This window comes from Zonotrichia leucophrys, chromosome 15 (assembly GCF_028769735.1).
Source record: "Zonotrichia leucophrys gambelii isolate GWCS_2022_RI chromosome 15, RI_Zleu_2.0, whole genome shotgun sequence".
Taxonomy (NCBI): domain Eukaryota; kingdom Metazoa; phylum Chordata; class Aves; order Passeriformes; family Passerellidae; genus Zonotrichia; species Zonotrichia leucophrys.
The window spans coordinates 6,546,398-6,573,879 of NC_088185.1; the positions used below are offsets into that span (position 1 = coordinate 6,546,398).

Consider the following 27,482-nt stretch of genomic DNA (forward strand, 5'->3'; position numbering starts at 1 on the left):
TACAGACTCTAGCTTTAAAAACACTTGGCAAAGATTTGTATATACCTAGGGATTACATCTTTTCATACATTATGTGAGTGATAGTCCTAGACCTCTACAAGAGCCCACTACAGACAAATGTGCATCCTGCATAATAAGAAAGTGCCTTTGTTTCATTTTAACAGTAATTAGGAGGTTTTCTTTGTTTTGTCTTTCTTCTGCCTCAGTTCTTTTCAGTAACTCAGGCATTGTAGAATAAGTGGTTTAATGTGATTTCTGCATCATGTCAATCTGTCTTCCAACCACAAGGCATCACTAGGGGACCCCACTTTCCCTGCTCCCCAAATATTATTTTTGACATCAGCTCACAGAGATTTTGCTAAGCTTGAAGAGCAACTGTGATGCATCTGCAGTGGTTTTAATTCTGCATGGTTTGTATTACTGGGACTTTCCTTGGTCACGTTTCTTATTCCATTAAAAAACCCCAGTTTTTGTTCTCTGAGCCTCCATGTCTATTTCTGCATCATAATGGAGTTCAAAAGTAAATATTCACACACTGAGTTTTTCCTTGTTTTGTGCCTACTGTTTTTGTACATTTCATCTTTATTTTATTTCAAACCTCGGCATGCTCCCGCAGATGTGGTTACCCAATCTTGCTCAGCACTTTTATAGGATTAGAGCCACACGAGCTCCCTGCATTGCACTGGGTACAGCTGGGACCTCAGTCTCCATTCTGACATGGCTGGGGCTGCAGGTACTGGTTTGCCTGGTAATCCTCAGAGGTTACCAGATTGGGCATTAAGAGCCTTCCCGTGGCCACATTTATACTACTCGTGGTTCCTGCTAGCATAATTACTTAGTGTAGCTTGAAAGGTCTGATCACCTACTGCTAAAATGGCACTTTAATGGGGATTACAGGTTTCCAGCTCGAGTGTTCAGTGGCTTTAATTAAGCAGGAAAAGGCCAGATCAGTAGCAGAGTCAACATCTCTCTGTTGGATGGCATTCTGGTTTGATCCAGGCTCTGCATTGGTCCCACGAGAGTGATGTACTGGGGTGGCCTTTTGGCTGGAAATGATTTTACTTATTCTGCCACATACTGTTCCTCTGATACAGATTTCATTCTCTACCACCTTACTGAAGTCCAGTTTCAAAATTTCTGATGAAAGCTGGGCAGGAATTTCTTCCTTTTTCCTTTTTTCCACTCTCCATTCATAGGGTACATCTTTTTTTTTTTTTTCCTTGTACATGTCAGTCTAAGTATTTTTTTTTCATTCTCATTACTACAGAACAACTCTTGGGAAGGTATTTGTTTATGTTCCACTAAGGCCATTAGATTTTTTGAAGTTCAGCAAATGTTTACTGATTCCTGAGATATCTCTGTATCTCACAAACCAATGGGAGTATTTCTGGTGATAGTAGAGAGATGTAAACCAGTGTTTTTCAAATAATCATGAGCTCCATCTTTCTGTCTTAAATATTTTCATCTATCTATCTTAAATATCTTCACTGGGGCATTGAATACTCCTTCTCTCTCCCTTTTATACATTTGTTTATTCACTTGAAATTTGAAGTGTTTCCTTATGTCTCATGGGTTCTTCAATCTTTGGGCAGATAGTTTAAACTTCTGCAGTTTCTTATTTACTGATCTGGATTGCATTGGGGCATCAGCCAGCCTAAGCCAGAAATTCTAATTAGCACTTTACATCTTCAAAGCATTGTACAAACGTGAACTAATCATATATTAATCATGCTGAATTTTACGTTGGCTTATGCATTCTCTCTCATGTGCTGTGTGTTACAACCATCATACCATGAGCCATGGTATTGGAGAGATGAATCCAAGATCCTCAGTGTTTTGTTCTTTAGAAGAAAGGCAGTTGTCTCAAAATAGCTCCTACTGCTTTTCTTCCTTGTCTTTAACATTTGGCACTATCAGTAGTAATTTGAAAAATTTCTATCCTTATGTCTATGGATTGTCCAATTATGATTGCTCTAATCTGTTCACTCTGATTTCTGCTTCTTCTGATTGTTGCTTCACTGAGCTGTTTTCTGTCATTATGTAGGTCCTAGAGTTGCTGAGTAGAATGTAGCATTGGTGTAATTTAAGAAATTTAACATTCAGTGTTTGTGCCCAAATTCACTCTTCTTCCCTAAGCCCATGTAATTAATATGGAATCTCCTTCTTGCTCTTTGCTGTTTGTTTCTAAATTAAATAGAAGTTTTTAGGATACCAGTACTGGTGGGTTCAGAGAGAGCATTGGCACTGCGCTGGGCTGTCTGTTACAAATGCAACCCTGTTACTTGAGCAGTGCTTCTGATCACATCTTGTCAGACGTGACTTAACTACAACATCTACAAAAATAAAAAATGCAGTAGATTTATTTTTAATAGTCACTCCTTGAATAAAATAAGTTAACTTAATTGTGAGGGAAATTAGCAAGAGAGCATCTAAACCAAGTGTCCTGGTGTTGTACTGTGGGTAAATATTTAGAGCCTGGTCCTGTAGCATGAGTGCTGTCATTTCCCACCATCCCACCAACCATTTGCTCATTGCAAAAGCTACAAGTGTCCAAATGAGTTCCAAACTTCAGGACAGATCCCTGTGGAGCTGTGCTGAGCACCACAGGTTGGGAAGGAGCAGCAGAGCATCTGAGGGGCCAGGGTGTTTGTAATACAGGAACTTTAGGATCCTGAAGGTTTTCCGGTGACTGAGCACTATAGAAACTTGTAATTCCTGCTGCCTGTGCTCAGAGGAATATTTCTGATCTGAACCTCTATTAACTCTAGCATGATGCAATTTGCTTAGACATTACCCTGCTAATTACATGTTAACTTTTCATACTTACCATGTACTATACCTCCCAGAGGAAAATACTGTATTCAGAACAAAAAAGATTTAGAGTTCATACACTTAAAAAAATGCATAAGACTTTGGCAGGAACAGAGTATTGAAGTAATCTATCTTCCTAATAACTAAAATAAGCAGCATTGTGTTGTTGCTGTAGGAATTTTTCAGTCATCCTTGGTTAGTTATTTGAAATATGGTAGGATGATGGTTCCCACTCATATATTTCATTTGTTTGTCATCCTTTTCAGAATGGAAATTTCTGAGAACAGATTGTGCTGAAAACTTCTGTGAACTTTGTGCAATTCTGTGAATTGCACAAAGTACAAAAATTTGTGTGTGGACTTAAGTTACAAATACACTTCAGAACAAAATATAACTTTTGTTGACACTTAATAGGTTAGTACTGCATTTCTGGATATTACATTAAATCAGATCAATACAATAAATGAGGAAATACATCACACTGTGGATTTATCATGTGTGTCATTGTCTTTAGAGGTCATCAGATAAGCAAATAAGAAAGTGCTTTCTCATTTCTTATTTTCAATGAGCAATTACTAGTATATGTTGAAGTATATCACGCATCATTACTTATTCGGTGTCCTTTGTTAAAAAAGAAGTGTGGAGGTTTAATGAAAGGTCTTTAGATAACCAGGAAGTTGTAGAAATATAGGGAAGTCACGTAAAAGAGACTTTTAAAAAATTAATATTAACACGGTGCTTTCTCTTAGCACCGTGTTCTCAAAACAGGACTGTTGGGTGAAAGATGCCTCTCTGTTGTCCTCCAAGAGTCAGGAAAATCAAGGTTCAGAACCACTTGGCAATCTGTGGTCCAAGTTAGGAAGTGAATCCAGTCCTTGCTTGCACTCTTGTCTTCTGACCACTTCACTGCTTTCCAGTGTATGAGCAGCAGAGAGAAGGGTGAGGTGAAGGTTACCAGCAAACTTGCAGTAACATGAACAGGAATTGTTTTATTAACTCTGGCTCGGTACAGGAGAACGTTCCCACCCTCCCTGGTGCGGGAGCAGCCGGGGCAGGAGGCAGAGCTGGAGCAGAGGTGGCTGATGTGCAGAGCCAGGGCTCCCTCTGCATCCCTGCATCCCTGCTGGTAGCCATGGCAACCCCAGGACAGCAACTTGTGCACTGATTGCAAGCCATGAGCATCAAAGCAAGTAATTAGGGAGACAAATGGCAAGTCTTGATGGATTCTTCCATCGGGATCAAAGCTTTGTGTAAGTTTTTCGTTCATTTGGGAGCCAGCACTGAGATTATTTGTGTGTTCTATTAGGCTATCAATGAAAATTGGGACCAAAGCTGGATTGTTTCATAATTTTTCAAGGAAGGGCCACTCAACTGAGCCCAAAACCATTTAATAGCCATGATACTAAATCAGGAATTGGACTTGTTGAATCAGGCCATTGGAGCATTCAGCACACACCTTGATATTTTCAGGAGAAAATTGTGCTGAACTGAGGTTTTCCATGTCATTACCAGGAATGCTAACTGTAGCTAAAAAATTTTAAGAATGCAATTTTTAATCCATGACATGTGCCTCTAAAGATTCATATGATTAAGGGATTCACTCTGAATATCTTCAGATCAAGAACAGAGGAGAGTTACTGTCTGAACTGTAATGGCTTGTGCTGTATGAATGCTCTGAAGTGGTGCTCTGTGGTCCCTTCTGCCTTTATGCTTTAAAATGTCTTCTGCAATGAAAGACACTGGGCAGCAAAAACCCTGTGGGCAGCACGAGGTCCTCAAACAACAGGGGAGAACATAAATTGAATGATGCAACAATAACTAACTGTAATGTAGATCTTTGCACAAACTTTTGGGTGGGCAAGTTCTCTCAGTACTGGACATTTACAGTGAATTTTAAAATGCACTATTTCCTATTTTCCCCCAAGTGCACACATTTCAATATCCATAGGGTCTGTTTCTCCTTTTCCAAGATTTGCTTTTCTCAAAGGTAACATCTAAATTGGGCAGGAGTTTTTCAAACCAATGAAAGTTCCACAGCACTCCATTGAGTACAGAGCATCATGTGGGATGCAGCCATAGCCCCAAGAGCATCAATAACTTCATTTTGCTGGGATTTTAAGGCAGGCATTAATATTTGGGTTGGGCTTTCATTTTTAATTGATGAAGGAAAAGACTATCTGCCTTTCTTTGCTTCTTGATAACGCAAGCTTCTCTTTAGTAACTTCAAACACCCCAATTCCTCAGTTAAAGGCGAATTAAGTTTTTCCTGTATTTAAAATTAGCTCTCTGAGGGTGGTATCAGCTCTCTTTCTTTTATGTTTTAAGTCCCAGTTCTTTAATCTGTTTCTAATACATTCTGTTCAGCAATTTTGCATTTCTGTTTTAGTGGAAGCAATGCTGATTAATTCCTTCTTATGACATCTGTGGCTGCATCCTAGATTAAACCTACTCTAATACAGAGCCTATCATTAAGTGTTAAATATTCTTGCAAGGCTACTTAAATTAGATTCAACATCAGTGGATCATTTAGTAGAGAGTCGTTAATTCTCCATCTTATGGCAAGGCCACATTCTGGTGATGCTTTTAATCAGAAGATTATTGAGGTATGATTTGAAAGGGATATGCTGCCCATATTTTGCCTTTGGGCAAATTATGAAAGGTCAAGTTGCCAAGGAAACAAAACTAAGATAACATTACTAATTCCTGACTCCAAGAGTTGTCTTTCCTGATCATATCATTTGCTCGCTGTACATGCTTAGAAAAGATACCAGCTGACAATATCTCTGCCATTTAGTTCAACAGAAAATGGCTTTATAATTCTTGCTCCTCTAGATAGTGTTCGCAGTGATGACAAGGCTCACCAGAATACTTGGCCTCTGTGGAATCCACAGATTGGTTGGTTTGTTCACAGATAAGGTAAATTATTCCTGATTTATGGAAGGGAGAAGGAAGGGAAGGGTTACAATTTACATATTCAAAGATAGCTGCAAAGTTAAGATGTTACCGGTTTTGACAGGCTAATTTACAGCTCTTTAGAGAATCCTGATGTTCATAAAGTGAAGAGCACTTGATAACACAACTTCATTAAGGCCCCTCAAGTTAAACACTCAGAGTCGCTTCTTCTGGTCACTGGTCAGGCCACTGGAAGAGCCAGGAGGATTTCTCCAGTATTTGCTGCTATCCTGAGTGTCATTCTTCCTCTTTTTCTGTCATTTTCTCTTCTCCTTTCCTATTCCAGGTGGGAAGCAAGAGTGTAGGATTGGTTGTGGTGCAAGAGAGCCAGGATGTTATGATGGGTCCATTCCTGCCTCTTTCTCCTTTCCATCCACACCTCTGTGTGTGTGTGTTTCTGTTCAATTTCTTGTCCTTCCTTTGGAGAACTCGTGAGAAAGGAATCATTTAATTCCTTTAAGTATCAGCATCTGAGATTGTGGGAGATTCTGTCCTTAAATTTTCACGGGGAGCTGTGCTGTGTCGTAGGGCACTGCATAATGAATACGACCCTGCCAATCAAGACACTCTGTTTTATATCACTTATTACTAAATTGAAAATGGTGTTTTACTACAGCAATAAAGGGCTGGTACAGCATGAGGTACATTTTTATACAACTCTATGAACTTTGTCATTGAAAACATTATAGCCTTGAATTTGAGAGCACAGTGGAAGGCAGTATAATTTGATTACCTATATTAATCAAGTAGAGTACAACATATAAAACCAGTAATGCATAAGTCTGACTGGAGCCAGATAACCCTCTTGTGCATCTTAGAAAGATTTATTTTCTGTAATATAATTCATTTGACATGAAAGTATCATAATTGCAGTTGCTAGGAAGGATTTCTTTCTTTCCTTTTTTAGGGAAAAAAAAAAACTATCATGCTTTCAAGAGCAGTTTGTTCTTCTAAAGCTCTGCTTACTGAAAATTGAAAACAAAGATTTGTTTTTGTAATTGTGGCAATTATTCATTAGCCAGCTGAGCTAACACAGTGGTTTGTTTTGAATACTGCTTCTGCTTCATGAACAAGTATTAGGTGTGAATTTAAAAGAATATTTTTTGCTGTACATTGATTATTAGTTCTGTAATTCTCAGCCTGTCCTTCTCAAAGCTGCCCAGAAGCTCTTGAGCCTTCAGTTACCTGTGCAAGTGCTTTGCATAAACTCTGAAAAGAACTTCCCTCAGTCACTCCATGAAGAGGCTTTAAAAGCATATTTAAACACACCTGATTGCTCTGCAGTCTGTGAAAACCCCTGTTGTTATTGGATATGCAGCAGGGACACATACTAATAATAGCATTATCGTGAGTTGCTGTTTATGCATTTTATTGCTGAGTGTGGCTGCAAACCACACGTGAGCTGGTTGGTGTATCACAGCTGATGCAGCAACATTCACAATTGGAAAAAGAACAGCCCACTGTGCTATATTCCTTAGATTACATTGAAGATGCCCAAATGTATATCCTAGGCAATGCTTGTCCTTCACATCCAAGACTTATCTACTTTAATATTTCTAAGATCTAAATGGAATGAAAGAAAAGAAGTAGTCTTAATTTGCATTGTATTAATGCTAATGACAGGTGCTGGATATTGGGGGTGTGGGGGTGTGCAGAGGTGGTTTTTAGTTTTCATATTTAAATTTCTTTTTTATTTCTCTCTTGGTGAATTTCTTTGTTCCAGGGTAGTTTGCCTGTGGTGAGTGGGGCAGCCATCCCTTAAGGTTTCTTTTAAAAGCAGTGGTTGAAATCTGTAAGGAAATCTCTGGATTTCCTTGGAGAAATAAGCCTTCTGTAGATGTCTCAATTCCTGTGCTAAATATTTTACCAGATTTGAATTTTAATGTTCAATAATGCAAACATTAATGGTGGCTATAGTAAGCTTTATATTTTTTACCCACAATAACGTAAACCTTGCTATTAGTTAAATAGCAGTGGAATTAAATAACATTAATTATTACATTAATTATATATAAGCATAGTGAATCTTGTCCCTGACAGTAACAGAGACTTTTAGTGACTAAAGGCATTTGGCAAAACAAAGCAGCTGAATCACATAACCTTCATATATTCATTAAGTGAAGAATGAGCTGAAGTTCTTTTTCACTGAATTGATGTATTTTGAGAACACAGTAGGTGCTTTAACATTGTTTTCCATGTCCAGAATCCCTAATTAAACAGTGCTGTAAACTATTCTGTTTACCAGGATAGTGGTGGTGATGTGTTTCCAGGTGTGCAGCTGCTTAGCCCAGCTTCACCACCTGAACTCAGCCTGGCTTTGCCCACTCCTCCTGCCAGCTCCGGCCTGAGGCACAGCAGAGATTTGCCTTTATACCTGAGCCATGTCAGCTCTGGTTCTGAAATCAGTCCCCTCTTCTGAATGCTTATGTTAGACATTTTTGGGCCTTCAACTTGAATTTGAATGCAAAAAGCTCTAATATACCTGTGGGGAGACTTCAGGTGTCTTCATGCATGATCTGGTGTGTTCTTTTGTTGCTGCACCACTTGGGCTTAAAGGGAGAAGTAAGGAGGAAAGGAAGTTGGCAGCATGAGAAAAAGTGTGTGTAAATATACATATCAAGAAATTAAACGCATAAATGAAAAAAAGAAATAAGCATTCTTGTGAATGAGCTGTAAGAAACCCCACAGCAAGTTTCATAACCAGAAATCCATCACCCTCACTCCAGAGGGTGGCTGTCATTAAGCAGGATAGGGAGGTGTTTGGAAATGCCTTTCCTCCTGAGTTCCATGCTGAAATCCTCTCTAACAGCTTCCTGCAGCTCATAATGGTTCTGCATGGAGGGAAGACAGCCATGCATGTTCCCTACTAAATAAATATGTAAATGGAGCTCCCAAACAGAGTCACATAGCATGGAGTCACATAGCTGAGAATAACTAAATGCCTTCCATTAGAGGAGGGTACTTAAACAAATTCTGTTGTTTTGTGCTGGCCCAATAGTTTTTGGTGACTCCACAGTGACGTGGACATGGCATAGTAGTAGACTCGATTTGCAATCCAAATAGAAGAAAACTGATGTTTATAGTAAATGGGGAATTACTAGACAGATCATTATGGTTAAAGTGGCTTTTGTCTATATCCATATTAAGTCCTGAACTCCTTAATTTTAGAGAAAGCTTATAACCCCCTCTCCAAACAGCAGCAGCCTCTCATTCTTATAAATAATGGCTTTAAGCCATTTTTCTTCTGTTCAACGTATCAACAGAAACAAAATCAGAGTTGCTCTGTACAGTCACTGCAAATCCCATCTTGGTTTCTGCTCCTCCCAGGAGAGCACGAGGGACCAAAGCAGCTGGGGCAGGGTCCAGGTAACTCTGGGCCAGGAAGCAGCAAGGCAAGATGTCTCTTGCAAGCACTTGATATTAGTCATAGCCTAAAACAAGAGAATTAGAAAGTAATGGACATTTCTCTGGTTCCTTAGTGAAAACCCATGCACAGCTTCTGTAATGTCTCCAAGAGTGTCTGTCAAATGAAAAGAAAATGAGTGACAGGTGACACAATGCCCAAGCGAGGGAAGAGGGAAAAGAGCTTGTGAGCACTTCAGAAGAGAAGCAGGCTGCATCCCTTTTCTTGTCAGAATTTCCTGTGTTTTGTAAATTGGTGAAAAGCAGCATCAACCACTCAACTCTGTGTGCACTGTTCTTTCAATTACCCAAGTGTCGCTGTGGAGGCACCACCAGAGATGGTGTGGAAGCAAGGAGAGATAGGAAAGAGGTGAAAGAGCTTCAGTTCATTATTTGTGTGATCCCTGCAAATGCTGGGCTAAGTGTGGTCCATCATTCACGTTACCCTTTGGTGTAGTCATAGACACACAAGTGAAAATTACCTCCTGCATTGTCCCATCACTCTCCTTCCTGGGAAATATGGGCTGAAATTAAGCATAAAATTGTATGTTGGGTTTCCCAAGCTTTCCCAAGGGTGCTGAGATTCTGCAACCAGAGATAATGAGTCAATCACAGTCAGTAAATTGACTTCCAGGCAGCTACATCAGCCTACCACTACATACTTAGAATGAGTCCAAATAATTAAAGAGAAAGTGAGGTGATATTGAAAGAGGTGTATTATAGGGGGATGGATGGATAGACGGATAGATAGATAGAGGATAGATAGATAGATCTACTTTTTACTGACCATTGAGTAGAATAGATTGATTCTGGAAAGAGCATCATTAATTCATCCAAAAATTATGGCAAAGCACTCTACTGGTATATTAAGGCCTGAAATAGGAGGTATAATGTGGTAAACCAGCCAGAAGGCCTCTCCTGGTACCAAACTCCTGTGTGTAGATGGCATTGGATGCTGACTTTTCTATTTTTAATGAATGTGTCTTTATTAAGCATTTAGGTAGCAACATTCATCTGTGTAGGCTCCAGTAAAAGACTGCACTATGGAAAGATCCTTTTACCTTTCCTTTTCCGGGGAAGGGCAAGGATGTGGGAAATGAAGAGAAATTTGGTGGCTCTTACAGCTTTTTCAAGATGGGTTGGTCAGTCTCTCCCTTGAACCAGGTAATTTTTAGACTTGGGTGGAAAGCAGGCAGCTGTAGATCTTATTTTGTAGATCTCAAGGAATAATTTGTGATTATCCCTTTTTCTCCAAAGTGCTTTCCTGTGTATAGGTATAATAATAAAGAAACCATTTTCAGCATAAAAGATGTGCTTGTCAAACCACAGCAATGATTTTCCAGTTCCTGGCTTTTTTAGTTGTGCAGCCTTCTAATATTTCTGCTTGAATTCTTTCACGACAGAAGCAAATGAAAATTACACCGTGGTTTTTAGGTCTCTGTTCCCTGATTTTTGCTTGTCATGTCATGAACTTCTTCGAAGCAGTGAAATGGCAGCCCATCTCCCTGAGAGCTCCAGACAGATTTCTAAAGTTGTCTTGTTAACAGCTTGTCAGAAACCTACATTTCAGTCTCGCTGAGTTTATATCATGCAAAAAAAAAAAAAAAAGTTGCTGGAAATTATGATTTTTACAGGTTCTGACATTTTTCTAAAGAACTGAAATGCTCAAGGCTGCTGTCTCCCTTAACAGGCTGTGCTGTTTTGGGTAATATTCTGCGTTGCATCAACTGAACATCAGAGCAACATTCAGTTTCTTCCCTTTAACATGTTCTTTGAATTATTTAAGGTGTTTTGATGTTGGCTAGAATTCGTAACAAAGTCCTCCAGCTTTTATCCTAAAATATCAAAAAGGTTGAGATTTTTTCCTTCCCCCCCTTCCCTTTTCTCCCTCTTCCCTAACCCTTCCTCCCTCCCTCCTCCCGCTTTTAATAGATCCTTGCATGGATCATCAGGGGACTTTCTTTTATGTTGTACAGCATGAAATGACTTAGTCAGGGTCTTCCTGATTAATTTATGAGTGCTATGAAAAAGGGAAGGGGGGAAAAACAGTCCTTGAGGGATTGACCCTAAGCTGCAGCAGATCAACTCAATTTTATGGAATGAAAAGAGACTTAAACAGTATTTTTAGCGTCGGTTTCTCAACCCACAGAGGTAGAGAAGCTCCCTGCATCGGGCAGGCTGGAGCAGGGCAGGAGGTGCCCATCTCTCCGGGTGGCTGATGGAGAGGAGCTCCAGTCTTTGGAGGCACATTTAGAGTTAAAGCTGTGGCAGATTGGTGGATTAATGTGCTCTGCCTCCAAGGGACAAATGCTCTTTTTTTTTTCTTCTTCTTTTATTTTTTTTCTTTTTCCCTTTTCCCTTCCCCTTGCTCCCTCCTTCCCCACTCTGGGCTTGCAGATGACAGCTGTTGGTCACTTAACAAAATGTCCTCTTGATTGCTGCTTCACAACAGGGGCCCCCTCAGACCAAACAGCACATAGCCCGTACAATGCATCACTGCCCCTCAAAATTAGTTATAGTGCTCTGGGCTATTCTCAGCTGCCATAGCTAATACTCTCTTGCTGTTCTTCTCTCTCCCCCTCGCCCTCCCCCTCTGCAGACAAAGGCTCAGCCTATACATCTGTAGTGCTCATAACCTCCCCCTTCCCCCAGCCAAATGCTGAGGAGAGAAAGGGAAAAAAAAAAATTGCTGCCCTGAGGCTCAATCTGTTTCTTACAGCTCTACCCCGGCACTTGGAAGCCTGAGCTGGTCTAGCCATGGGGAGGCCCTGACTCATTTCATCAAGCTGTCAGGGAGGCAGTGGAGCTAAGAGGACTCTGCTGCCTGGGGCAAGTTCAAGTCAACATTCGATTTCCGTCCTCCCCCCGGCCCCCGCCTTTCGCTTGGACACTTTCTGTGCTCTGGATCTAAACTTCTCCCCGAGCTGCAGCAGCTCACAGCTTCTTGCCAGGAGGAAGGACTTGTGGGACCTTATAAAGGACACAGTGGCAAAATTGCTGCAATAAATCAGTGGCCCTCTGACACTTGGCGGTAGCTTAATGTTTTGGCACTTTCTTTCCTGTGTATGCCTCAAGTCCCATTAGCAAGCTTTTCTGTCAGTCTGGCTCATGATAAAACTCTCTCTTCCTATCATCTTAAGCAAGCCCCTGCAGACATGAATCTGATGCCAGACTTAATAGGAAACAACACCCTCCCCTGCACACCCAAGCGCGCATCCGTACGCACTGCCACTGCTCCTGGGAAGTCAGCTCAGAGGGCATGGAGAAGGGAGGGCTCTTAAAAACAGGCTTGATTTTACTCCTTCCTTTAAAAGAAGCATTAACAAGCCAGGATTTAAGCTTAGTACTTCTCCAAGCCTTGCTATTAAAAGAAAATTCAGTAACTAAATATGGTTGGAAATAGTAAGATAGCGGTAACATGGCTGTGGAGTGGGTGTGCAGGCTGCATAGGTGTCTACACTGTTCAGATATTCTGTGCCACTTTCTACATGCAAATTCTACCCTGCCAGCTTTCATTGTAGTGTTATAAGCAGTATATTTAATGTTTTTGCCTCCTCTCCTCTCAGCCTTGCACTTCCCCAGACAGTTCTAGTTGCAGGTAGACTGGTGAGATTGCATGTCCCTCCAGGCTGGGATCTGTTTCTTCACATGGCTAGCTTAGATGTCTATCACCCTCTGCTTAATCATAATATAAATAATATCTATAGGTATGTGTGTTTATGTGGAGAGATAAAAAACAAGCCTTTCTCTCAGCTGTCTGGGCAGTGTCTGGCACAACAGGGCCCACAGCCTTGGGACTGTGTAGGCAAAACCTAAATCAAAAACCACTGAGTTTGGGTGAACTAGGAGGTAACCATGTTTGTGTGGATAAGCTGAGGTGACTTCTCAAAAGCTTGGAGGAAGTGGCTCCATTTGAAATAACCATACTTTTCTGCACCCATCGTGACGTAACGTCCAGGTACTGCCAGTCTTGTTGCAGGCTTAGGAGACTTGGTTGGTTTTGTTTTCGTTTCTTGAAGCTCTTATTCCTGGTATGAGACAGTTCACATGACTGTGTGATGTCAGTTAATCAATGTAGTGTTTTTATTATGTGAAGAAAAGCTGGATGATGTAGTAGTTAAAACATTGGGGGTAAGAAAAGAGTTGAAGGACACTCTCCTGATTCCTAAACTCACCAGAAAATAATGAGAATAATAGTAGAGTTTTAATATAGCTTGTAAGGAGCTCAATGCCAGTCTAATGGTAAGAGAAGGTCCTTTGTCAAATATGCTGTTGCCTCTTTTACAGTAGCCATAAGTCCATCTTTGTCCCCTCTTGAGGGTTTGTAGAAGGAGGTGATGGAATGCATCACAGCTCATTGCCTGGTTGGAAAGGGTCTTGTAAAGAGAGATTTCATCCCAGGCATCCAAAAATTGAGAAACCACAAGGCCCAGTCTACACACATATAGACTCCATCTGTGAATCCTGAGTTTAGTGTTGTCCTGCTGAACCTCACCTCGTGGGAGGCTTCCTTCCCACTGGAATCTGTCGTTGCAAGAAATTGGTTCCAAAAAGCTGTGCAATTAGGGGTCGACTTTGCAAACATTCTTGGTGGAATTGAGATGCAATTGGCACAACCCAGTGAATAATCCCTTTAGGAGCCTTTATGAACCCTGTACAATGGCTGTTTACAGTCCTGCTTATAGACCAGGAGTGTTAACAGGACTTTAGAAAAATCCAGGTAATTGAAGCTTTTGTCTTTCAATGAGCCCCCGTTGCTTTCAACAGTTGCCATTCTCCACATTTTCTTTAACTTTCTTTTTGTTTTGACAAGGGCTTTTGTCCCTCCACAACAGCAGCGTGGGAGGTGAGCCTGGCCGGGTGGTGGCCTCAGCCTTCGCAGCATGGCCTCCTCCTCCTCCTCCTCCTCCTCACTCGGGATAAGTTGGCTTTTAAGACACAGCAAATCCTCTGTGGCTGAACCAGAGTTTCTCCCATGAGTGCATTATTCATCCCAGCATCCCAGGGATGGAAGTCCCTGCTCCAGTCTCTGTGCTGAGCCGGGGCTCTGCAGGCAGGGGTGAGGAGGAGGCTGGAGGAGTTCCCACAAAAACTGAACCAAACCGGGGCTTTTCAACACACACACCCCAGCCAGGGGAGGGACAGGGGTCAGCAGTGCTTCTGCTTTTCACAGCTCTGTCTGGGCCCTTTGGTTTTGCTGGCGTTGGTTTTTCTGTGCTGTTGCTCGTTCAGCAGCCTCTGGGTTCCTGTTTCTTGATGCAAGTGTGGGAGCCTGTTCCTTTTACATGAAACAAAGAAAACCTGTGGGAATTCTCAAGCTTGGGGTCTTTTCCACCAAAGCTGGTTGTATTTTCCTCAAGAGTCAGTGGGAGGTTAGCATAGGTTGGTAGCCATGAGTCTGAAGTTTTTATTTTCTTGTATGTTAGGCAGAAGTCCATATTTTATAAATATCAATGTATTAAGTCTTCCCCACGATCTCTCATCTTGTAGGCCAGTTTGGGACATTCTCACATGGATTAAGATAAGTGTTTTGGTGGTTTAAAGCCAGGTAGGAACCAATACAAAGGACAGTGTGTGTGTGAGTGATCCTACACGGCTGCAGAGGGGGCAGAGGATTTGCTTTCACAAGGCAAAGAAGAAATTAGGCAACTCACTGCCACAAATGCAGTTTTTAAACCACTCATCTTGCAGTCACAGCCTCACAGAAGGCTCTGTGTCCTCACGGAGCCACATTCACATCCACAGCCCTGCTGCCTTCTGCAGTTTCCAGACGATGCAATCGTGATTAAAGTAAGGAAGATGTAAGCTAAAATGAAACAAAATTCTTTGCTGTCTTTTCCATTTTAAAAGCAATTAATTATGAAGTCTTTACAGATCTTGAATGGGAAAAATGTATCCTCAGAGAGCAGATGTTTGCTTCATTCATATGTCTGTTTATAAAATCTAGCATGAGGATTTGATGGTTCACTGGTTTTTTGCAACTTTCACTTATCTACATGAGACAAAGTTGCATATTTGTACAAAGCAAAATTAGGCACCTAAATAAAGCAGTTCTGCACCTTTTAGTAGTGTAAACCATTTGTAAGAGGGTTTTATACTCATTATAGGTGTACAAATTTTGGAGGTAAAATCTGTTTTCAACAAGAAAAACCCTCTTGTCTTTTGTTTTAACATCATAATGCAGGATGAATTAGAAAGACAAGTTTTTTTACAAAACCAGACAAGACTAAAATACTACCTTGTATTTGAATAATAATGGTTACTAAAGTTCAAAAAATAGTTTACATCTTAAATATTTTTAAGCTAAATTTGGTAATGTTTACAGTACTGAGGTTTTATTGAACCAGGACTCATAGGCAAAAGTATCTGAGATTTAGTGATAATTTTGAATGCTTTCTAGTCAATGGATTTCAAAGTTTAATTTATTTGGTTATTTTATTACTGCAGTGTACAATTTTTAAGCCCCTGTTAGAATTAAAGTTTGTGTTGATATTGCCTAAGCATACAATTTGAAGAAAGAAACCCGTGGCGGAGTGTGCTAACTTATTTTTATGCCATTCTTGCAATAGGTGTAATTCTGCTGTAACATGCTTTAGTCTGAATGATGAATCACAGAGTCAAAATATTCTGCCTCTAAAACATGAGTGTTCATGTGAATGGGCACCAAGATTAAAATGGTAACTTTAGTGTAGACAGGTTTTAAAGGATAAAATAACAAGGTCCTTGTGACCCGCTCCCTTATGCCAGTAATTTGGGGGAATGCACAGTCCCTGTAGCATTAGGGCTTGATTTGAGCTGGGTGGAGGTGAAAGGCAGTGTTTCTCAGGAGCATGTAAATAATCAGAAGTGGACTGCTGTGGCTGCATCTTCCCCCAGCCCAGCTCAGGTTTGATGAATGTGTTGCTCTGTCAGCATGAATTATCACTGTCTTGGGCAAGCACAGATGCAGCAGGTACTGGGGCAGCCTTGGCCCAGCAAACCTGCTTCAGCATGTCTCAGTGTGATGGACAATTAGTCCTATTCCAAGCCCACAGCAGACACTTGTAATTGTTTGTGGTTGCGTGACGCGGGTTTGGGGAAGTCAGCAGATGGCTGCTCGTGGTGATTTATCAGGACTGAGTTTACTTCTGGTTTGTGAAACAAAACCCCAGAAACTGTGTTTCACATAATAATTTTCATAAAGGTCAGTGACAGAATAAAAGTCACAAAAAAGGCACAAATGGCTTGTGGCAAGGTATTTACTAAAGACATGGCTACCTGATGTTCTTGCCTACTACAAAGCAATTGGCTGGGACTTTGTGCAGTTGCTGGTGTTAACTCTGTTTTTTCCTGTAGAACTTCCCCACTCACAGCTCCTGGCCCCTGCAAGGCAGTATCCTATCACTTCTTCCATTTTTCTTCAGGTTCTCTCTTTTCCAGAATGGTTGCCCATACAATTAGAACTGTGCACATCCTGCTAAACAGTCAGATTTCTCTGTGAAAAACATGCTGTGGATCATGTGGGGCAGTGTGAAATGGTTTCCTTTTGAAAGAAAAAGAGTTCTGCTTAGTCAAAACTATAGAAAAACAGATTCCTTAAACCAAGCATTTTCACTGCAGCAAAATGGGAATAAGGTGTCAGTTGGGAAGCTGAGCACTCTTCACTGCAGAATCACTGTGGGAGATTCCTCCAATATATCGGGGCTGTTTGTGTGCTTGGTGTGTTTCAGAGAATTTAAAAATAAAAGGTTCAAATAGAAGAAGAAGAGATTAAATATTCTCTCATAAATCAGCAGAAAATTAAGCTGAAATTTCTGCTGTGTGACTTGAGGATAAAAGAATGTGACAGGAAAGATCCCCCTTCCCCACTCCAGAAGGAAATCTGGACAAAATGACCAAACAGATCTATTCCTTCTTTTACATTCATGACACTGAATCGTGTGTTCTCATGGACCATTTCCACATTTGGAGGTTGCCACTGCTGACTTGCAGAGTCCCCTCTTGTTGACCCAGTGAACTCTGTAGGGTGCTGCCAGTTACAGAAACCCACCAGGCCATCCCCATCCTTGGCTGAAGGAGAAAATTCCCTTTGGGCTACAGAACACACTGACCACTTCTGTCAGCATAACACACCCCCAGAGATTTACTGCTGCTCCCAACTGTAAATCCTTCTGTGCTCCAGCCAGCAAGATGTGCGTGTCCTGAAATGCTCAGTGCTCAAGTTATCTTTCCATCATTTGTGCTGTGAAAATAGAGCATTTCATTTTCAGAGCCTGAGAGAGATTGCACTCCAAAACTCTTTAAGTAAACACTTCCTCCTGGGATCGTGATCTCATTCAAACTAAAAAATGTACCAGAATTTATGATGTATTTTAATTACTATTCTTGGTACCACTCATTAAATTAGAAATTGATTGCCAGTTTCACAGTTTCCTTGTTAGATGACAAAGTGCTTATCAAGGTGAAGCAATGCAAAACTGTTACTATATATTCCATGATTTGGGATGATAAAAAGGCGTGCTTTTTGTTGTGGTACTCATGTTACAGTGGTTGTTATAATGCATCACTGATTGTCTTTTTTGTTTAAAGTTTGCTTTCCCATCCAAGTAAGAGTACACCATAAATTTGTATAAGAGAGGATCTGGTTTATGCTAGCAATGTAAAAGGCATTTCTGCAGCCATCAGAAGTGTGTTTCATTGAACTGTGAACATCATAAACAGCTATCCTAAAGATTTAAGAGGATGATGCAAAAGATCCCTATACATGAAGGTGTTTCTCAAAATCTTTTTTTCTCTTTCTAATTCACAGTGTGACAGCGAGAGCGATATTGACGATAAGGTAAGACTGAATTTTCTTATTTCATATGCTTGGAAATTCCCTGATAGTCACAATAAGAATGAATTTGAAAATAACATTTTCCTCCAGTCTTCATGTGAAATTTAAAAATATCTACAATTGAATGAAAAAGCATCAGATCAGCTACTTTGTGATCTTCACTAGCTTCTATTTAGAGGAAAGAGAGTCCTGTTAACATAATAGTCTTTATTGATTATTATGTGAGCATTTTGTGAGACCTGAGTTAAAGCATTAGTGCTGTTTCAGAGGAAGTTTCCTCTGATAACTTGTCAGGAGCCAATATTTTATATATAGTAACCTTTGAAGATGTCAGCTTTGTAATCAGTTGGAAGGTGGGACCTGCCCTCCCAAGGCGGTGTGGTAACTGTCAAGCAGTGTTTTGTCATGATGCATGCATATTTATCACAGAGCAATGATTTTTCTGACCTTCTTTTGAATACAGAGGTTGGTCATTGAAAGGTTGTAGTTTGTGTATGGGGATTTCTTGTTCACCTCTGCAAGGAAAACAGACAAGTCCCACTGTGTAGCGCCAGTGGCACCGTGCTTTCAAAAATCAAATATATAAAAGGCTTGAGCATTCCGTGCTAGCTTCTGGCAGATCAGACCTGTCAGCCTCAGGTCAGCTCTTCATCAAACCTTTATTCTATTTTGGCTGTCCAGTCTCTTGCATTCATTGATGAGAAGCTGTGGCACAGAGTTTTCTCCTGGATCAGCTGAGTTCAGGTAGCCCTGTGTCCTCAGCAGCACACCAGCTGCATCAGAGGTTACCACGAGTTCAAGAGACTCCTCTGAAAGCTTTTTGTTAGTATTGTCAGAGCTTTAGAAACACCAGGCTTTCTTCAACTTCTTCTTTTAAAAATATCATGAGATACTAAATATTCTTGGAGTATGGCAAGCTGTGTTTTGAGACGACAGCTTGATTGAAGAGAAACATTTAAATCGCGTGTTGAATGAAAGATACTGTACTTATTTTATTTTATATTATTTTAAATTTATATGAGTATATATGTATAAAGTCACTTGCTGAAACCACCCCTGTCCCCAAGTTCTCTTTCTTACAAGGTTACACAGCAGCAGAGCTGACAGCAGGGGTGGTGAGGGTGAAATATTGTTCCCTAAAAGCTTAGATACCATGGGGTTAAAACGTTTCCCAGACTGCCCAATCAAAGGAAGTAAAAGCAATCACTTAGAAAACTGTTTAAAGATCTGCCAGTCAAACCTCAGATGAAGTTGTAAGTGACATGTAGTTTTATTATACAGCTATGCTATTAATGATTATCTAAATTACACTGGTAGACCCAGCTAGCGGCATTACATCTGAGACTGACGTTTGTTAGATTAGGTTTGACTTCACCTTGTAGAGAAGAAATTGAAATCTGAACAACATTGATTAGCTTTCAGAATGTGGGATCTGAGGTTACCTTCAGAGGAAGCTGCATTGTGTTTGGCTGGTAACTTGCTGTCCTTTACAGCAAATGAAAGGCTATTATAGTGTTCCTTACCATTAATATGACATTTCTTTACATTTCTGTAACTGTAATTTGACTTTCTAGGCTCACCTATTTCCCAGCTACCTTCTCCTTAAGGTGACTCTGCCTTAATAATAACATTTCTTTTCTTCATAAGGAGAGCAGCCCAAGATCATCATCTTTCTATCTCTTGCCTGATCTGCAGAGATGTGAAACATGACACAGTCCTATTAAATAGGTCTCAGGAATTAAGTGGGGCTGTTTTTCTTGTCAGCAAAGATGTGGGCACATGCACATAAACTCACCAGGGTTGAAGTGAAGATGCTTCAAAGCTTTCATGGGGATGATGTAAGTGCACCATTGCCTTCCACTTGGGGAACACAGGGGCAGCCTGGCTCGCTCTGTTGATACCTGGCATTCTGCACTCCCCTGGAAATGAATTCAGTGTTTGTCTAAAACTCAACCTGACTGATGCAACCAAGAGCTGTAAAAATTTTGGTGTGACTGTCCTGAGGGACTACACTCATTTTCCTCCTCCCTGTGATGGCAAAATGTGTCTGCTGCTAATGCTCCAGGCTGTTGCAGCCAGGTGCAGGATTCAGCACAGTGCCCAGCCCAGCACCAGCCTTCCCAAATTACCTGATGGCTCGGCTTCTTTCCCCACTGCTGCAGAGCAATGCTGCCTGGTCAGCAAGAACCAGCTTTTTCAAGGTACACCTACACATGCTGGCACTGAGGAAGGGCAGGGCAGGAATTACTAATGTACTTTTGATTTGCATAACATTTTTTTGTTAGTCATAAACAGCGGGTCAGTGTTGCCTGCATAAAACTCACGAGGAAGGCAGACAAAAAAAGTTCATGTACAAGCACAAACTGAGTCAGCGACTGAGCTAGGAGCAAAACTGAAATTTTCCACCTCCTACTTCTCTCTCTGTACCATGCTAGTAATTATCCACTATTTATTTTGTTCATAGGTGTATGGGCTATTGAGCTCCTAATGTTTTCAAACATAGATGTTAGGGTAAAATTAAGGTTTTACCTTCACTGCATTGTAAAATATAAACACACTCCTGATGGTTTGGTTTTTCTCCTTGTGCAGGGCTCCAGGGGAGAAAAGCAATTGAGCATAGTCAGTCACATGTACAGTGTATCAGAAAGAGGAGCATTACATTAGTGCAAGGTAGTTTCTCAGCAGATTGTGAGTGTTTCCAAACATTGCGCTGCTGTTTTTAATAATTGGAGAAGAGGAGCTCAAGGCAGGGGACTTGTCAATCCCATCTACTTTCTGAGAACTGTCTCTGGCCAAGTATAGCCTTTCACTTCTGCATCACTGCTGAAATCTCAGAGGAAGTAAGTGGGATGATACTTTCTCACACCTATCATTCTGTCACCATGCGCTTCTCACAGAACTGTTTGAGATACCCAAACTAATAAAGTGAGCTGTCCAGCCATTTAACCAGGCGAGAAACTTCACAAATCATGCGTTCCCCGAGATGGAAATGCAAATCCTGTTTCCTGTACTCAGTGAAGGACACTGGTCTGGGCTCTGCAGCTGTGAGGAGGATTGCAGTGTTGCTTGCTGGAGCTGTGGAAATGATGCTGGTGCCTTTTGGGAGAAAGGGAGTCCGTCTGATACTTGTATTACACTGCTCTGTGCACTAGCTGAGATGTGAAGCTCACGGTCCATAAACATTGTTACTGAAAATATATACTTCCTTTAATAGCAACAACAGCATTAACAGATAGCAATTACCCTTCATTTTCAGGAACTATAAAGTCTCCATTAATTCAAGATTTATGTAGTTATAGCATTTAGCACAGGAATAACACCACAGAGAATTGGTTTATACACATGTAATGAGAGAGCTTATGGCATACTTTAGTGAACATTAACATAATAGAGTAATATAAACCATCAACAGTTCCACTTATTGTCTCTTACCTGCTTTAGCATCACTGTGAAAAGTGGCTAGCAGCTTGGTAATGTGCTCTGTTAAATGGTGTTCTGCAGAAAGCCAAAAGTCAACTTGTGTAAAACAAGGGAATGAGTAATCTCTGCTCGTTACTCCAAAATGTTGCTCTCATTTTTTTAATAACAGTGTTCAAGATTGCATTTAAAAAGGCGCCTGTTTCTTTCTTTAAAAGTAATTCAGTGTTCATGTTCTTTCAGTCTTGGACTTCTGTCTGCTCTGTGTGAAATTGTGGGTTGTCAGCTTAATTACATGGCCCCGCCGTGAAAGTGAGCTCTCCAAATCAGGGGTTAGATATCAAGCATTCTTCATTTAACATGGTGCTAAGGAAGATGTGCAAAAATGGAACTGTATTTCTAAGTTCAGTCAGTATTTCCTGTATATTCATTTAGTAGTTTGTGTTTAAGCTATAGCAAGCAACTTCTGAGACAAGCAAAGTTAAATCCAAGGTGGAGACAAAAACTTTTGAAGTCATTTTTTTCTCACGACTTTCTGCAGCAGCCCAGTGAGTTCCTTGGGCTGTGCTTGTGGCAAAGTGAATCAGCCTTGCCATGCTGTGGTTTGCTAATCCCAGCGTCCCAGGAGGTGCCTGGGAGTCGGCAGCAGCAGCAGGAGAGCAGGGATAGATGGGAGGGGAGCAGCACAGTGGGGCTGTGATCCCCCCACCCAACCTGGGGCTGGCTCCCATCCCGCTGCATGCTGTAAAAGCACAGAACAGCTCATGGGTTAAGGATGACATGAGGGAGAAGGGACCCAGGTGAGTGGGTCAACAGCAGCACTGTTGTGCCAGCAGCCTCGTTGTTGTCCAGCTTTGGTTTTGTTGGCATTACTCTAAAGTGGGTATTTGTAGGTATTAATGTTTTAGGAGGCATTTGAGAGGGCAAGTCAGGCAGCTTTATGGCCATGAATGGGAAGTTATTCTCTGTAGCAAAAGGCACAGTGGTAGGCAGCGAGGAGGGGCTCGTTTGAAAGTTTACCAAGGGGGTGATGGAGTCAGACCAGTGAGAGATGGAAGTTTGCAGCAATGCTGAATGGCAGCATTGGGAAGGAGAAGTAAGCTGTGAAAGAGGCAAAACACAAAGAGTGATAGTTTGCCATTCAGAAAGTGAGAAGCTGTGTAGGAAGCAAAGCCACAGATTAGGAAAATGATCTTGCAGCAACTTTTCCTTGGCACTAGGACACAGTTATATCTGCTGTCACCAAAGGAAACACAAAATAGTAAAGGAAGGGTGATGTAGCTTGACCAAGAATGTGGCTGTGTGGATAAACAGAGGATGCTCATTATGTTACAGAGAACAAGGATACACAGGACTTAAAACATAGGTTAAATATTTTGATGTCAGGAATATTGTGAGTCAAAGAGAGTGCTGAGAACTGTGGGCTTGAGTGAGAGATGGAGGTGATAAGAGTAGAAGCAATGAGAAGAATAAACTGTATGGAAGATCTGGGGGATGAAATTATCACTGTTGTTTCAGCTGTGTTGACCTTGAGAGGATATCCACAAGCCCACAGGAAAAATCATAGTTCAGGCAGCAGGAGAAAGGGATGCAATAATGAAGAGAGGCCTGGAGTTGCTCTAGCAGGAATGGTCACTCTGTTTGTGTCTGAGATTACCCAGCAATAAGAAAAACCCCCTCCAGTGCTATTGCTGGAAGCTTCTCTTCCTCTGCTCATTACATTTTATCTGGCAGTGGAAAAGGTGGGTTCTATCTGATGTGTTTTTGGGAGGCTGGAAGTTTACTTCCCCCTTTAAGTAATCTGTTATTTGCTGGTTTTGAAGCCTACCCAGACCAAGGTCCCCAAACTGGTTTTATCCATCATTCAATTGTCCTTTTCTCTGAGAAATTAAACTTGCTACTTTCCCAGATATTGAGATTCATACTGGTTGCAGCAGAAGGGAACGATCAAACATGGAATTGAGCTGAGGGCTTTCACATGGCAGTATTTGCACTTCTGTTAGCATTGCACTTCAGCCTGTGACAGTTCTCAGCTGTGGCTAACAGTGAGACATCTCCATTTGCCAGTTACTCCCCAGCTGGGGTCTCAGACAGAGCTGAAGTGGTTTTTGCCATGGGATGCTCTGGCTTGTGGACAGCAGTGCTGAATGTCCTTGTGGCAATGTGTGGCTGGGCTCTGCTGCAGGCTTGGCATCCTGCAGGAGTGCTGCACATCTGCATGCACATGCATGCACAGAATCACTGCTTCTGCTGAGGTTTCTTTCTGACAGACAGAAAACCCAGTGATACAGAGTGAAAACTAGTGAGAAAGCTCTCTCCCATACAGTAATAGCTGGGTAAAGACCGTTAGCTCTCCTAATGGAAGAAAGCCTCTGTTTTACAGACAATCTGTGTGTTGTTATTAAAAACAGATCTGCTTTTTAAACAATATCAAAATATTGAATTTAAAATAACCTTGTAGCCCTTGAAAGATTTGGGTGCTATAAACAGGCAAATGTAATCTTGTTGCCAGTACAGGAAGACAAAAATTCACCACTCAGTGAATTTGTTTTATTTAGTTGTTCTCCATTAATAGATTTATCAGAAAAACAGCATCCTCTGAGCCCACTGCAGACCCAGTTCACTCAGTTGCTCTTTGGGAAATGCCAGATGGGGGAGAAGCTTGGCATGGCCTGGGTTTCCATCCTTCCTTCCACCCACCATGTGCAGGGAGCAGACACAAAGGTTCCCTCTGAGTTAAGCCCTGCAAGTCCTTCCAGAGGGAGAGGAGCCTTCCAAGTTGTGCTTCTCATCTACAGCTCTGGTAAATATTATTAGTAATAATAGCCCTTCTTGACCTTTATATTTAAATAAAGCAAGAACGCAGTTAAAAAAATGAAACAGAGTCAAAGCTTCAGCACCAATGTGTTCCCCTCCTGCTGAGATTTTGTGGTTTTCTCTTATCCAGACAAAAACTCAAATTTTAAGTACATTAGTCTGTATATAACAAGCTGAGTCATCACAGTCTGTGGTGCCCATATTCATTCTTGAAAATGCAGAAAAGAGTTTTCAGAGCAAACAATGAGAAGAGCCTTCTAGCTTACTGAAAAAAAAAATCCATCATCAATTCACATAAAGGGCTTGAAGAGGTCCTGTGTGGAGCTCTTGGGCACAACAGGATCATACCAGTTCTGCTGCTGGCAGTCAGCACGTCCCTGGCTCCCTGCTTTCCCCATTGTTTAACATCTCCCTGTTCCAGTTCCCATCCAGGAGCATTTTCTTATCTTACCAGGGACCTTGTGAGGAAACTTTTCAGACGTGAGGCAACAGAGAAGAGAGCAGCTGTGTACAGCTGTCTGCCCACATCAAGAAAAACCATTATAACATTGTTAGGGTAGTCTGAGTCCAAAGGGCTACCTGTGCAATGGCAGGAACTCCTTGGAAGGTGAACAGACAGAAAATAACAGAGCAGGCAGGTGATAGGAATTGGCAACTGAGTTAGGCAATTCAATTAATTAAATCGAATGATATAATTAACCGTAAAGACGCCAAGGAGATGAGAATTCTGAAGGATGCAATGCTCCAGTAGCCACAATTGCAGGCCCTCATTTGGCTTGCAGAGTTTCTCATTCCTGTATTCCAAAATCAATTGCCAGGTTAGGTAACACAGAAGGGCACAATGTGCTGCACCGTGTCCCCTGGGCAGGAATAAAGGATAAAGCTCACATGGGCTCTGTTCCTACCCTGGCTGCCCCTGGAGTGGGAAATGAACCTTCCTCTGCCCTGCCCACCCTTGATCCTCAAAGCACATTATCTGCAAACATGGTACTTTACCCTCAGCACAAAACTCAAGTTAGAATGTCACTTCTGATTCCATTTAGTCATTATTAGTTTCTCTGTGTGTACTGTAAAGATTGTGTAATTCCAGTTAATACTTCATATTTCTTAGCATTTCCTGATGGTCTTTAATACTGAGTTCTACCCAGCTGCATTTTTCTTGAGAAGGAAAATGTTCTCCAAATGACTCACGTTTGGTTTTGTAGTATCTGAAAGCTTCACTTGATTCCTGTTACAGCTCTTGGTCTTACAAAGTTTCTGCATTTTAATGAGTTTGCTCTAATTTTGTTTGATACCTCTGTGACTGACTGAGGAATGTACATGCAGTCAAAACTGTGCATTAGTTCAAAACAGAGCAGTGGCTTGAATGAAGCTTTTATGGGTTCTTATCTGCTTAAGGTGAATTCTGCAGGTTGTGCTCTGGGGCACATGGTGCAGCACAGCTCCCATCAACTCTGTGTCTGGATGTCAGAAGCATCAGCAGGTCTTGATTGCGCCCACTGATGCCCAGTCTTCCACTCTTGGATGGTCAGATTGAAATATCTCACATAACAAGCTCAGTTTCCAAGGTTTCCAAGCCTTTCCTTGGCCTTTGCCACACCTGTGTCAAAACTAGTTGGAGATCTTTGCCTAAATCTTTGGCAGCAGCTGACTTAATTTGTGGTTTACTACTCCTGACAGTTTATTGGGGAAGCAAAGCGTGCCTTCATCTCCAATAATAAACAGCCCACCCGCCGACACTTTGACAGACTTAATGGTTTTTTTATACAAAAATGGACAGACTTAATGTTTCAACTGTAGCGATCATCTGTCCTGATCTCCTTAATGAAATTAGATTAAGTGCACCTGGGAAAATGCTGAGACGGCACATTGCCTTCATCACCTTCCTTAATTTAAAACCAATTTGCGGGGAAAATATCCTCTGAAGCTGAGGGAGGCAGAGAGAAGGGGGAGGGAAGGGGATTTTAAAATCTATCTGGATAGCTACTGGCAGTTTTAATTCCTTTCCCTGCTGGCAATGTGAAATATTAACAGCCATAAGAACTGAGAGTTTAAAGACTTCCTAACCTTTTTTGCCTTTCTTGGAGGAAACTGAAACAAAAAAATATCTTTATCATCAAGATCACATATAGGAATAAAGTCCAGGATATGCTGGGGATCAAAGTTGGGGCTGGGCAGGGAAGAGAGGAATGGCTGAAATGTGGAAGTGTCTTCTTCCAAGAGCTAGACCATGTTTTCCTAAAATATATTGTAACCTCTAGGTGCTGGTGGTGCTCACTGTCTGCTTTTACCTTGATAATGATTCAGTTGTGCTGAAAAATAGTAATTTGCCCACATAGCTGTGAAATCAGCTGCAATATGTGCAATATAATGTGACCTGAAAACGGCTGCAAATGTTCCTCTGGCTCATTCTGGGGAGAGCAAGAAACATGTCTTTTTAATTAAAAAGAAAACGTCGCAAAGAATAACAATAACTTTTCTTTTTCTCCATGAAGGATGATTCCTGTTCTCTCACTGACTGCACTGATTGGAAACACGCTTGCAGTTAGCTCAAGGTCTTCAGTGCTGAGGTGGAGAGAGCACAGTAGTCTGTGATAGGCTGGAAAGTCTCTTTATAGCAGAATTTTAAACACTTACAGCCTTTGTTATTTGGACTGATACAGTCCAAGCTCAGCCATGCAGTTGATTTATCCATCTCCTGTCTCTGATTTCAGTATTGCAGGAAGAGAATTCACACTAGAGATGGGCATTTTCTGCTGCTTGGAGATGGTTCTCTTTATTTGCTTAGAGTTGGCTTTGTTCTTGGTGAAATCTTCCCCAGCCCAGGTTGGGCAGAGATGTGCACCTCGTGTCTGGCTGCTCTCAGGATCACTGTGAACCCTCAGCACAAAGGGAAGCCCCATCTAACCCAGAGCTCTAGAAATGCTTGGTAACAGGCTGGGGTAATTGATGCACAGTCACTCCTGTTCCTCTGGCTGCTGCTGATCACCCCTCAGCACCTCAGTCATGGTGACCTGTGAAGAAAAACTCATTCAGAACAACCATGCTGAAAGTCTCAGCTAAATCACATTAATTAGTGGAGGTGGGGACCCATTTTCAAAAGTGCTCCTCACCCTAATCATAGTCAGCAGTGTCTATGGATGCTCTGTGCATCCCAAAATCTGTTCAGCCATCTTCATCCACTTGACTGGTCTATCAGTGGGACTCCTCATGTAAGTAGGAGTTTGTATGAGTAGCCCAATTGCTGTCAATGAATAATTTAAATGAT

The 27,482-nt window shown here is 41.4% G+C and overlaps 1 protein-coding gene across 16 annotated transcripts in view; it reads left to right on the forward strand.

Annotated features, from left to right (window-relative positions):
- Positions 1-27,482, forward strand: part of FBRSL1 (fibrosin like 1) — a 495,150-nt gene that overhangs the window by 307,919 nt on the left and 159,749 nt on the right. For all 16 annotated transcript variants that reach the window (XM_064726492.1, XM_064726486.1, XM_064726485.1 and 13 more), the window contains one exon: positions 17,954-17,983. In XM_064726492.1, coding sequence (XP_064582562.1) covers positions 17,954-17,983 — 30 coding nt within the window. The remainder of the gene's footprint in view (positions 1-17,953; positions 17,984-27,482) is intronic.